The sequence below is a fragment of the Rana temporaria genome, chromosome 5 (genome assembly GCF_905171775.1).
Source record: "Rana temporaria chromosome 5, aRanTem1.1, whole genome shotgun sequence".
Classification (NCBI taxonomy): Eukaryota; Metazoa; Chordata; class Amphibia; order Anura; family Ranidae; genus Rana; species Rana temporaria.
This window is the reverse complement of record NC_053493.1, coordinates 368,998,941-369,012,640: the sequence shown is the minus strand read 5'-3', so window position 1 is coordinate 369,012,640 and position 13,700 is coordinate 368,998,941. Positions and strand designations below refer to the sequence as shown.

Genomic DNA, 13,700 nt, shown 5'->3' with positions numbered 1-13,700 from the left:
AATATAACCTACAGAATACTTTATTAATCCTAAAGGAACATTTTTACAACACAAACACACTTGGACAACACAAGATCACAACAATAAACTGAAAACGCAACACAATTACCAATAACAGCCATTCTCACCAAATAAACAAAATTAAAACTACACTACACATAACCTCCATACAATTACTATACAACATAGAATAAATAACACCGATTTAAATAACAGACAATAAAACTACCAAACACAATAATGCACCACTTTCTCTAACACCACCCCAAATAATACACAAAACCAACATACTATAAAAACGCCACAAAATTCTCATCATAAACCACAATTAAATCTTCACCTCCAGCCCTCACAGAAAAAGTTGTATCTTGATCCCCACAGGCAAAAATTATTTCCTGTGTCACTTGTGGTTGTAACAACCTGTCACTGATGGTACTCCGCAGACTGACCAGCATATTGTGGAGTGGTTGGAAGGAGTTCTCCAAGACTGATTGTAACTTGAACAACGTTCTCCTCTCCAACACTGTAAAAGACTCCACTTTCAATCCAACATCACTGGAAATCAGTTTGAGTCTGTTGGTGTCGGACACCCTAAGCCTGCTTCCCCAGCATGCCACTGCATACAGGAGAGCACTGGCCACCACAGACTCCTAAAACATCTTCAGCATCATCTGTCAGTTGTTACAGGACCTCCAGTCTCCAAAGTAGAAGCGGCTCATGTGGAAAAAAAGTCCTTTAAATTGGTTGTAAACCCTTTACAACCACTTTTTACTATGGGTAGGCCTATAATAAGGCTTACCTGTAGCTATCCTGGACATCTCCCAAACACACGGTTTAGGAGATCCCCTGTATCAGCATGTGCCACCGTCATTGGCACTAAAGCACTGGCATGTACGTGCCGTGCCTTCAGTTAGTGTGGGAGTGACGTTGTCGCGGCTCCAGCCAATCACAGCGCCGTAGCCAGCGATACCCGGAAGTAATACACGGAGCAGTGTACAAGGACCGCTGCAACTTGGCCAAAAAACACCCCTGTAACATTTGTTTTTCTGTCTGTGCCCCCTGTTCAGAAGATTTCACCTCACTTTGTCCCTGTGACAGTTGGCTTTGAACATTTTGAGTGGTTGTAGAAACAGGGATTGGTGATAAAGCTTCAGTGGAGAGACTTTTTTTTTTTTTTTTCTCCATAACTTTTACAGGAGTGAATTTCTGTTCAGAAGCACGAGACATTCGTACCTCGAATGTTAACTCTGGGACTGCCTGTACCAAGATTGTAGAGAAATTTAAAGTGGAAGAAAAGCCTAAATTTAACGATTTTTAAGCCTGTTCCTCTCCCCACCTATACGGCCTAACCTGTATAAAGAAACGTGTGTACTTTATTTTTTTTATCTCCCCTGGTCTAGTCATGTGATCTGCAGCTTTGGCTAAGGGCGTGCTCAAATTTGGCTCGGAATTCTCAGAGGCATATAATCCCATCTGTTTGGCCGTCCACTGTAAGACAGCCCCGCCGCCTCCTTGTCTGTGATAGGCGGAACACTGGTACAGTTTCCCAGCATCGTATCGGTGTTCCTCTCACGGACGGAGGAGGCGGGACTTTCTTACAATGGACGGCCAAACAGACTAAATTATACAGCGGCAGACACGCTGTTTTACTAATGAAAGGTACGGCTGCATATGGATTACACAGCGGCAGACACGCTGTTTTACTGCTGACTGTGAGAGACTGCATATGTGGGTGCAATTAGACTGCAAATGGGCACAGCGAGGCTGCAGATGGGCATTGTTTACCTAGTAGCTGCTGCATTTCCCACCCTAGGCTTATACTCGAGTCAATAGGTTTTCCCAGTTTTTTTTGTGGTAAAATTAGGTGCCTCTGCTTATACTCGAGTATATGCGGTAAATGTTAAACGCCTGTGAGGAATCTTTTTATTATTCAAAGGACACCGTGAATTCACCACCACATAGACTGAAGGCTTACCAGTTTAACAAGCTGTCGGAGCTTGTGGCTAATACCCAGCCAGGTTCTTTAAATCCTCCCGACACCTCCAGTGGCCAGCAAGCCGAGCGTTCCTGAAGACTTGATATCTGTTGCTTTATTTGGTTTATTGCATTTAACTGCATTTGTACATTTTTCTTTCCCTTTATTATTTTGCAGGGCTTATCATATTTGTCAACCAAACTATTACGTTTACCCCCTTGCTCCCTAGATCACGCGTATTTGCTCATTCATCATTAGCACAGCTTCTTTTTTGTTTCATATTTGGTATGGATTTCACTTTGAGTTGCAGCTATTTTTAGTTTTTACACTGCGCAGTGTTTTTTTTATTTTTTTATTACACAAGTATTTGATCCCCTGCTGATTTTGTATGTTTGCTCACTGACAAATGATCAGTCTATAATTTTAATGATGGGTTTATTTTAACAGTGAGAGACAGAATAACAACAAAAATATTCAAACAAATAGTTTTAAATTGATTTGCATAGAATGCATTACGATAACAAAAATACCTTCTGACTTTACAACCACTTTAATACATACAATACCCTGCTCACTTACCCCTCCTGCAACCATCTGGGACATATCACAGAAGTCTGCAGGACTATTCACAAGACGCATAAAGTGGTGAAACGTGCTGTGACACCACAAGTAGTCACAGCCAGCTTCCCACAGTTAACATGCTGCCACTTTGGATCTGAAGACCAGTGACGAACGGACAAAGTGAGGATGGCACTGGATCTCTGCAAAGGCGAGTGTCTAAGTCAGTAGCTACAGTGTTTGTAGCTGCCGACTTCATTTTTGGAAACCTAGCTGAAGTAACTCAAACATATTCTGAGCAGCAAAGAGCACTCGGTGTGCCACCACTATTATGAACAATGTAGAAGCTTGCCTGCTTTACATACTGCACACAGTATTTTAGTTATCCTAAACTAGTAAGGAATTAATATTTTGAGGAAACTACTTTCCAAAGAATGCAAATGATTGTTCTCTTTGTTTCAGAAGCAGAGCGCTCGGAGAGGAACACATTCGCAGAGCGATTATCTGCTGTAGAAGCTATAGCTAATGCCATCTCTGTAGTGTCCAGCAATGGTCCTGGAAATCGAGCTGGATCCTCCAGTAGCCGAAGGTAAGACTGAGTTTTTGAGGTTTAAACTGCACCTCTTCTACATTGATCTGTGTTAAATACTGTTCAGATATGTGGCTAGCTAATCCATTTATACAAACCCTTACAACAACAATTACAAAAGTGAGAACACTGTAAAAATCTAAAGAACAGAATGCAAAGGTCATAAACCTATATTTTATTTTACAATATAACCTAAAAAAATCAATAATTTAAACTGTGAAAATGATCAGGTGGCTGTAGTCGCTCGGATCACTTTTACAGAAAAGCCCATTGCTTGCTGAAAATGTGTGCATAGGATGATGGCTGCAGCTATCATCCTGGTACAACAACTTCAGCCCAATGGCATACTGGTACGCCCTAAGGGACTGAATTGGTTAAATATTTCATCTATAGTACATAATATGCAAAGATTCCAGTAATCTGTGCACAAAACGCAATATTGGATACCTGTTAGGCATGATTCTGTGATGGACATCGCTGCATGGGCTCAGGAATACTTCCAGAAATCATTGACTGTGAGCACAGTTCTCCATGCCATCCAAAAATGCAAGTTAAAGCTCTATCGTGCAAAAAAAGCCATATATGAACATAATTGGAGGTCGACCGATATATAGGCCGATATTTGGCCTTTTTAAATTAATCGGCATCGGCCGATTTGTGCTTTTAAAAAAGCCGATTTAAACTTCAGCACCACGACTTGCAAAAAGTTTCTGTAATAGAAGTCGGTGCAAGTTGCCTGAAGTTTGCCTTGGAAGACTTCTCTCTCCTGGGCAGCCTGCCAAGTTTTAGAAAAGATATACAATGTTGCTACTTGTCAATGAACTGAACTCCGTGTAGGAGAGTTCTCAGTTTAACCATTTAAAGGCAAAATCTTTTTTGACACTTGTTGCTTACAAGTAAAAATCCTGTATTTTCTGCTAGAAAATTACTTGGAACCCCCAAACTATATATATATATATATATATATATATATATATATATATATATATATATATATATATATATATATATATATATATATATATATATATATATATATATATATATATATATATATATATAATTTTTTTTTTTTTTTTAGCAGAGACCCTAGGAAATAAAATAGCAATTGCTGCAATATTTAATGTTACACGGTATTTGCGCAGCGGTCTTGCAAACATTTTTTTGGGGAAAAATATACTTTAACAAATAAAATAAAAAATAACTAAACAGTAAAGTTAGCCCATATTTTGTTTTTCGTCAAAGTTTTCATTACCTGTTTTTGTGTATTACGAGAGAGAGAGAGACCAGTGTGCAATGCTAGACAGACTTCAGTGCGGACACCCTCTGGTGGTACTAAATGCTCACCTCAAGAGCTATATCACGGATAGCTTAAAGTACTTAATGCTTAAAGTACCAAGGGTGTATCTTCAAGGGTGCAGCCGCACTGGTTTAGTTTGAAAGGGGAAGGCTCCTCATCAGGTGTTCAAAAAACGCATGTAAAAAATTGCGTAATCCTGTGAGAAAACTAGAAATGGGATTGATGTATCACATAAGCACGCACTCACATTGAGGCTGTGGATAGTGGACCTATCTCCACGAACACAGAGTTCGTATCCTGATCTTGTGAGTATATTGGAAGGTCACTGGATAGTATGGAAACGCTCTCTTCCTCCAAAACTTCCACCTCCTGACTTGACCTGTAGTGTCAGTAGATACTCAGAGGGTATAAGGTGGAAGCAAAAAGAGGGGGGCCCATAGTGTAGTACCGTATAAAATTTATTGACAATGCGGTAACAAAGTAAAAAAAACTCACATTTAAAATCTGAACAGCAGTCAAATAGCCTACGAGCAGCGAGCTCGTCTCACCGCCGTCATTCTGTGTCGGCTCTGGTGTTCCTATTCCCGACGCGTGTTCGTCACATCACGTGACTTCATCACCCCTGAAGGCACCGCAAAGGAGTCCTTCAGATGGACACGGCAAGCCCCGCCGGTGTCCGTGACATTACTGGATCTCCAACGGAACCCCCTGAAGGCCCAGAAGCCGGCGGAGAGTTGAGTCCCAATCAAAAGAATTTTGATCGATCAAAAAAATTAAAGATTAATTGGCTAAAAGTTAATTTGCACAGCCCTAATTTTTTTATTTATAAATATGCAGAGATTTCAAACAATCTTCTTTCACGTTGTCATGGGGTATGGTTTGTAGATTTTTGAGGAAAATAATGAATGTAATGCATTTTGGAATAAGGCTGTAACATAACAAATTGTGGAAAAAGTGAAGCGATGTGAATTCTTTCCGGATGCACTGTACATACAGCGGGTAAAATAAGTATTAAACACTTCATTTTTCAAGGTAAATATATTTCTAAAGGTGTTCTTAACAAATATTTTACCACATGGTAACAACCCATGCAATTCATGCATACAAAGAAACCAAAACAAGTTCAGAAATTAAGTAATGTGTAATATGAATGAAATGTCAAAGATGGTATTGAATGCATGAAGAAAAGGAAGTGCTGAAAGGCATTGGGAAAGCAAAGACACCAGCTGAAATCTATCAGTAATTAGAAAGCAATCCTGCCCCTTGCCGGTGAAAATTAATATCAGCTGGTTCAGTCAACTGATGGCCTATATAAAGGTGTCTCATTACCATGGTGTCACACAAACAACTCATGATGGGTACAAGCAAAAACCTCTTAAGACCTTTGAAAACGTATTATTGCAAAACATACTGATGGCATTGGTTACAGAAGAATTTCTAAACTTCTATGTTAGTACAGTTGAGGCCATAACCCAGAAGTGGCAAGAACATAATTTCACCATAAACCAGCCAAGACCAGGTGTTCCTCGCAATATTTGACAGGAGTGAAAAGAATTATCAGTTGTCCAAGAGCCAAGGACCACTTGTGGACTATTTGGATGCCATAATTCACACAATGTTTGGAGGACAAATGGCACTGCCCATCACCCCAAAAACACCCCCATACCAACAGTGAAGTGGGGGGGGGGGGGAGAGAGACACATCGTGTGGGGCTGTTTTTCAGTACTGGCAAAATTCATATCATTGAAAGGATGAATGGAAAAATGTACTAAGACATTCTTGATAAAAATCGACCAGGATGATGACACGAGTGTACATTTCAGCAAGACAATTAACACAAAGCCAAGGAAACTCTCAATGGGTTTCAAAGAAAGGACAATAAAGCTGCTATAATGGCTCAGCTGACTTGAATCAAATAGAAAATCAATGGAAGGAGCTGAAGATCTGAGTTCATAGTAGAGGCCCATGGAACATTGAAGATTTGTAGACTGTGGAAGAATGGGCCAAAATAACACCTGAGCAATGCTCGTGACTAGTTTCTCCATACAGGAGGTGTCTTGAAGCTGTCATTGCCAACAAAGTATTTTGTATGAAGTATTAAACTTCAGTTAGGGCAGGGGTCCTCAAACTATGGCCCTTCAGTTGTTCAGGAACTACAATTCCCATCATGCCCGGTCATGTCTGTGAATGTCAGAGTCTTGCAATGCCTCATGGGATGTGTAGTTCCGCAACAGCTGGAGGGCCGTAGTTTGAAGAACCCTGAGTTAGGGCGTTTGATACCCTTTCCCCCCCCCCCCCCCCCCCCGTCATTCCATTAAATTTTTTTGCATATATTATAATATATAATTATACATTTTCACACACTAATTTAATGGACAATAGTAACTGTAGTAGAGCAGAGACATGCAATTAGCAGACCTCCAGCTGTTGCAGAACTACAAGTTCTATGAGGCATAGCAAGACTGACAGCCACAAGCATGACACCCAGAGGCATGATTGGACTTGTAGTTTTGCAACAGAGGTCTGCTAATTGCATTTCTCTTCCGTTCATGGACGGACACAGCAGCCTTTGACCTTAGGGTTATATCTGCTTCCTTCCAGGAGAGTTAGGCAAAAATACAGCACTTAAAGTGTTAACAACTTTTCTTCAGTGCAGCTCCATCCAGAGGGCATGGTTCCCCGGGTATAACCCACACCCTGCTCTAGCAGCCTCAGTTTTTCTCTGCCTAACATCAGGAGAGGACAGGACCTCTTAGAGTCCTGTACTCTGGGGATTTGTTTGCGGTTTTTTTTTCTTCACTTTTTATTTTTTCGTTCCTGCATTTTTGGATCCTGAGATTCTTCTATCAACTGCCGACTGGGTGACAGGCTGGGTCTTGACTCTTGTAGTCCCCCCATGTTCGGCCATCGAGCACGTGCCGGCCCTCAGCTCAGCTCTGGGTCATCCACGACAGGCCCCATTGCTCCAGGGGCGGCCGGGGAAACGTCATGTTCTAGGGCACACAGATGACCGGTCTCTGGCTTTGTCACAGTGTGTCTGGCCGACAGCCATGCCGTTTAGCGGACGTTGGTTCTGTCTGGGATACCTCCAGCCCGTGGGCGCAGGACGGGTAAGTAGTGGCCCCTTGCTCAGGTAAGGTGGCATGGCTGGAATTTTCCCCTGGGAGGTCGACTGAGGGTTTACCCTGCTTTCCTCTTTCCTTTAATTCCTCTCCCTCCTTCCCTATTTGGGTAGCGGCTGTGAGGGGGGGGCCTTCTGGGGGGTCTCTTTATTACCACCGGGGCCTGTGTGTATAGCGGGGGCTGTGTGTGTTTTACATACAGGTTTTTGTGTGCTGCGCTGTGTGTACTGTGTGCTGCGCTGGATGCTGTGTCACTATGGGTATTTTAAACTGTGCAACGGCCGCCATTTTGCCGTGGTCGCGGTTTGTATGACTTGGCCATTTTCCTGTAGTCCTATGGTGTTTTCCCCCTCATACGGCGGCCATCTTGGATTTCTATTGGCCTCGTGCGGTCGTTTTAGCGCTGCAAAAAGCCAGCGAATCTCCCTGAGGTGACAGACGCAGCGCAGCCAGCTTCAGTGCACACCTCAGATCTGTCTCAGCTCACGCTGCACCAGGTGGGGTGGTTAGTTCCCTGGGGGCCTCTACCTCTGTTGTAGCAGCCAGGAGGTGACCGGGGGGGGTGGTTCTGCCTTGCAGTTCAGGTTGACACAGCGGTGGGGCATTATGGAGCCTGAACCGGGTACTTCTGCCCCAGCAATGCCTGAGTTAACCCTTGTTGCCCCTCCCCCTGCCACATCTGTTGAGGCAATGTTGGCTGTCCTGGAGGCGTTTCTCGCCAGGTTTGAAGCGGCTAGTGGCCAGAAGGGGGGTAAAAAGCGCCCCCTCCCTGAGCCTGCTTCTGGGGATGTCTCTGACACGGAATAAGGCCCTCCTATTGCTTCTGCCTCTGGTTCTGTAATGTCAGATGATGCAGGCTTAACCCACGTGGACAGTGAGGATGACTCTGCTTCAGGGTCAGTTGCTGATAAGGAATTTGTTGGAGCTCTTATTTCTGTGGTGCGTGGTACTCAAACTTGAGGATTTGGCGGAGGCACCAGATGTGCCAGTCCCTTTTGGGTTCCGCAAACCGCCACGCACCGCAAAAGTGGTATCTTGTGTTCCTTATGTGGACAAATTGTTGTTGGGATACACCGCAAAATTTTTGCCGTTCCAAAATACTTTGCAACCCGTTATCCCTTTGAGGAGGACTTTTTAAAAAAGTGGGTCTCTTCTCCGTCTGTGGATCCTCCCGTGTCCAGATTGAGCAAAGCCACCACGTTGCCTGTGGAAGGGGCTCCTGCATTTAAGGACCCTGCTGATAGAGTGGAGGCTGTGGCCCGCTCCCTCTTCACTGTAGTGGGTTCGGCTGTGAGGCAGGTTTTGGATGGGACTCTGGTGTCAGACTCTGACCAAAAGGGCGAAGCTTCTGCTGCAGGAACTGGAGGAACAGGATGCTTCCGAGACCTGTAAGGACCTGGCTGAACGATTGGTTCAGAGTCTGAAGTTCGTCTGTGAGTCGGTCCTGGATACTCTCCCTTTGCTTTCTTGGGCTTCCGCCTATGCGGTGGTATTGCGCCGCCTGGTGTGGCTGAAATGCTGGTCTGCGGACCAGTCCTCAAAAAAGGCCTTGGTGGATTTGCCCTTTAAGGGTGAGCGGCTTTTTGGGGCATCCCTGGATGACATCATTAAGGATGCCACAGGTGGTAAGCGCACACTGCTCCCACAGTCTGGGAAGGGCAAGGAGCCTTGCCGTAAGCAAGGGCCCTCTCTTACTGCTCCCAAGCGTTTTTTTTGTGCGCCCAGCGCAGCGGGAAAAAGTCCGCAAGGTGCCAAGGCCCCCGCTTTGGGGCAGAAGCGCACCTGGTACCGCAAGCCTGCTTCCGCATGAAGGTCTGCCCCGCCCGTGTCTCGGGTGGGGGGCCGGCTTCGCGAATTCGCGGCTCGGTGGAGGTCCCTTCTTTCCGACCGTTGGGTTTGCGAAGTAGTTTCCTCGGGGTACAAGATAAGAGTTTCTCTCTTGTCCGCCAAACAGATTCTTTCCTTCCAACCTCCAGCTTTCTCCAGATCGCTGGCAGGCTCTGGCGGGGGCTTCCAGGATCTTCTGGTCAAGGGAGTGATTGTGCCAGTTCCCTCGCAGGAACGGTTTCAGGGGTTTTACTTCAATCTGTTTGTGGTCCCAAAGAAGGAAGGGGTCCGTCCAATCCTGGACCTCAAGGCCCTCAATTGTTTTGTCAAGGTCCAAAAATTCAGGATGGAGTCGATTCGCTCGGTGATGGCGGCACTCCATCAGGGGGACTTTCTGGCGTCCTTGGATATCATGGCTGCGTACCTAAATGTTCCCATATGCATAAAGCATCAGATTTCTGTGCTTTGCGGTCGGGAGGACCACTTTCAATTTGTGGCCCTCCCGTTCGGCCTGGCCTCGGCACCGCAGGTTTTCACCAAGGTGCTCGCCCCGATCCTGGCCCTGCTGAGGCAGCGAGGGATCGCTATCGTGGGATATCTGGACGACCTTCTCCTGCGAGCTTCCTCAGGCTCAGAATTGGAAGAGGACGTGTCTATCACGTGTCAGACTCTCCAAGAGTTCAGCTGGCTTCTGAATATCCAGAAGTCAGTGTTCCGTCCCAGAGACTAGAATACCTGGGACTAGTCCTGGATTCCGCGGAGGTGCAGGTTTTCCTCCCGACAGAGAAACTGAAGGCCCTGCAATCTGCAGTACAGCAGTTGTCGCCCCAGAAGTGGTCGTCTCTTCGATTCTGCATGAGAGTTCTGGGTCTGATGGTGGCCTCTTTCGAGGCGGTCCTGTTTACCCAATTCCACACCAGGGTGCTACAGAAGGAAATTCTGTCACGTTGGGACAAACTCCCGTCTTCTCTGGATTACCAGATTCAGTTGAGTTCTGGTCAAGTCTTCCCTGGTGTGGTGGGGGGCGCTGTGGTGAGGGGCGTGGGACTCAGGAGTCCCGTCTACCATCAATATTCTGGAGCTCCGAGCAATCAAGCTGTGCCTTGCCAGGTGGTCCCTGGATCTGCATGGCCGACCGGTCAGGATCCAGTCCGACAACGCCACGGCCGTGGCGTACGTCAATCATCGAGGCACAAGGAGCCCAGTTGCAGCCGACTTCCTAAGTCGCACAATTCTGGACCAAGGATAGTGGTCTCTACACCCGGAGGTGTTTCTGAGTCTGTGCCATAAGTGGGGCACTCCGGACGTGGACCTTTAAGCATCCCGTCTCAATCGGAATGTGCCACGGTTCGTGACCAGGTCACGGGACCCGTGGGCGGACGCGTCGGACGCGTTGATGGCACCTTGGGGTCACTATCGCCTAATCGATGCCTTCCCTCCTCTGAAGCTTCTTCCTCCCCTGCTGCGCAGAGTGGAAGTCGAAGGATTCCTAAAAATCCTGATTGCCCCAGATTGGCCACGCTGCTCCTGGTATGCGGACCTGGTGCGTCCGGTGACAGACGTCCCCTGGCGTCTACCCCTGAGAGAAGATCTTCTGTCGCAGGGTCCGATCTTCCATCCTGCTTTACGGTCACTGGCTTTAACGGTGTGGCTGTTGAAAGCCAGGTGTTGAAGGAAGGACCGGGGCCTATCTGGCTCGGTGGTTTCTACCATGCTGCGTGCACGGAAGTCTACTTCTAGGAGAATTTTACCATCGTACGTGGAAGGCCTACATCTCTGTGTGAGGAGATGAAGTGGTACGTACGTACGTACGTGGTATCCCGGATTCTGCTGTTTCTACAGCGGGGATTGGAACAGGCTCTCGCCTTGAGTACAGATTTCTGCTCTGGCTGTTTACTTTCAGCGACCCTTGGCAGCGCACTCCTTGATACGCACGTTTTGTGCAGGGGGTCCGGCATGTGGTCCCTCCGGTGCGCCCTCCACTGCCCCCATGGGACTTGAATTTGGTCCTTTCGGTGCTTCAACAAGCTCCCTTTGAGGACATTTGGAAGATCCCCTTGTTGACTCTGTCACAGAAGGTGGTTTTTCTGGTAGCAATTACCTCGATCAGATGGGTGTCTGAACTGACGTCCTTGTCCTGCAAGGCCCCCTACTTGGTCATTCATAAGGATAAGGTGGTGCTACGTCCGCAGCCTTTTCTCCCAAAGGTCATTTCAGCTTTTCACATTAATGAGGACATTGTTCTTCCATCCTTATGTCCTCGGCCGAAGAACACGAAGGAGGCCACTTTACATTCCCTGGATGTGGTTCGGGCCCTTCGACTGTACTTATCGGCGACGGCTCCGTCCCGGAAGTCGGACTCACTGTTCGTGTCGGTGACTGGTCCTAGAAAGGGCCTGGTAGTCTCGTCGGCCACCATTTCTAGGTGGATCCGACAGGTTGTGCTTCAGGCCTATGCCCTGAAGGGGCGGGCGCCTCCTTTTGGGTCACGGCACATTCGACCAGGGTAATCGGTGCCTCTTGGGCTTTCCACCATCAAGCCTCTGTGTTGCAGGTGTGTAAGGCAGCGACCTGGTCGTCGGTCCACACTTTTTCAAAGTTTTACAAGGTGGATGTGAGTGCATCTTCTGATGCCTCCTTCGGCTGCAGGGTGTTACAGGCGGCAGTTTTAAGGTTGGCGTTCCTCCGTTGAGTAACTCTGGTTTTATTTGGGGTGAAGTTTGGTTTGCTGTGTTTTCCCACCCCTCGAAAATTTTTGACACTGCTTGGGGACGTCCCTAAGGTCAAAGACTGCTGTGTCCGTCCATGAACTGAAGAGAAAATAGGATTTTTGTACTCAACGTAAAATCCATTTCTGAGTTCATGGGACAGACACAGCACCCACCCCTCCTTTTTGTTTGTACTGCTTGTTACGAACTGAAGCTGCTAGAGCAGGGTGTGGGTTATACCCGGGGAACCACGCCCCCTGGGAGGAGCTGCTCTGAAGAAAAGTTAACACTTTAAGTGCTGTATTTCTGCCTAACTCTCCTGGAAGGAAGCGGATATAACCCTAAGGTCAAAGGCTGCTGTGTCCGTCCATGAACTCAGAGATGGATTTTACGGTGAGTACAAAAATCCTATTATCCCTGCTGTAGAGACTCTTACACATCCTGTATCATGCTGTAATGGACTTCTTTCAACACTGTTGTGATCTCTTGCCAGCTTAAGACTGAGGGAGATGATGAGGCGGTCTCTTCGTGCAGCAGGACTGGGGAGACATGAATCTGGAGCTTCGGGTGATCACCAAGACCCAGTGTCTCCTCCTATAGCTCCACCCAGCTGGGTGCCAGACCCACCTGCTATGGATCCAGGTGAGTGATATCGAATGATGGTTGGGTTTGATCAATTTGGGGGTCACAAGTTTTACTGTAAAATGTGATACTCCAGTGGTAAAAATGCTTTCTCTTATCGTCCATGGACGGACACGGCTCCTTAACCCCCCTGACGGTAAACACGAGCGTGACTCGGGGTTGGTTTTACATGTTAGGATCGGCAAACCCGAGTCACGCTCGGGCTGGACGGGCTTACCTTTCGCTGGATCCACAGGCTTGGTTTACTCACCTTGTCCCTGGATCCAGCGATGCCACCCGCTGTGTGAGCGAGCGGGACCTCCTCGCTCGATTCACAGTCCCCGTGTGACGCCGATCTCCGTTCCCTGCGACGTTACGACGCATGGGGACGGAGAACGGCGCCAAATTCAAAAAAGTAAACAAACACATTACATACAGTATACTGTAATCTTATAGATTACAGTACTGTATGTAAAAAATACACACCCCCCTTGTCCCTAGTGGTCTGCCCAGTGTCCTGCATGTACTTTTATATAATAAAAAATGTCATTTCTGCCTAAAAACTGTAGATTGTCAAAGTGTCCCTTTATGTCAAAAATGGTTTTAGATCAGCTAGAAAACAGCGATAATAAATTATAATCACTTGCAGAAATGTGCGATAGCGATTTGCGGGGAAATTCGTCATAAAAAAAATAAAATGACAGCGACAATTCTGCAACTGCAAATTTCAGTGATTTTGAGTTGATTACATTATTGAATAATTTTTATTATAATTATATTATTATTTGTTATTTATAATTATTTATTATATTATAATTTATAATTTTGTTTTAAAAAAAAAAAATCATACCCGGGATGCCTACAAGACTCTTGCTTGGTCAGATTTAAGTGAGTTATTTCTAAAAATTACAGGCCTACAGTATAAAACGCCAATTTCCTTGCAAAATAAATGTACCGCTTTTGGTACGTAATTCCAGACAGAATCATACCGCCAGGGAGG

At 46.1% G+C, this 13,700-nt stretch overlaps 1 protein-coding gene across 15 annotated transcripts in view; it reads left to right on the top strand.

The window, feature by feature from the left end:
• Positions 1–13,700, top strand: part of UBR5 (ubiquitin protein ligase E3 component n-recognin 5) — a 135,601-nt gene that overhangs the window by 59,269 nt on the left and 62,632 nt on the right. For 13 of the 15 annotated variants that reach the window (XM_040354801.1, XM_040354811.1, XM_040354810.1 and 10 more), the window contains 2 exons: positions 2,996–3,122; positions 12,573–12,721. In XM_040354801.1, the coding sequence (XP_040210735.1) occupies positions 2,996–3,122; positions 12,573–12,721 (276 nt within the window). The remainder of the gene's footprint in view (positions 1–2,995; positions 3,123–12,572; positions 12,722–13,700) is intronic. The other 2 variants (XM_040354803.1, XM_040354799.1) reach the window with 1 other exon arrangement.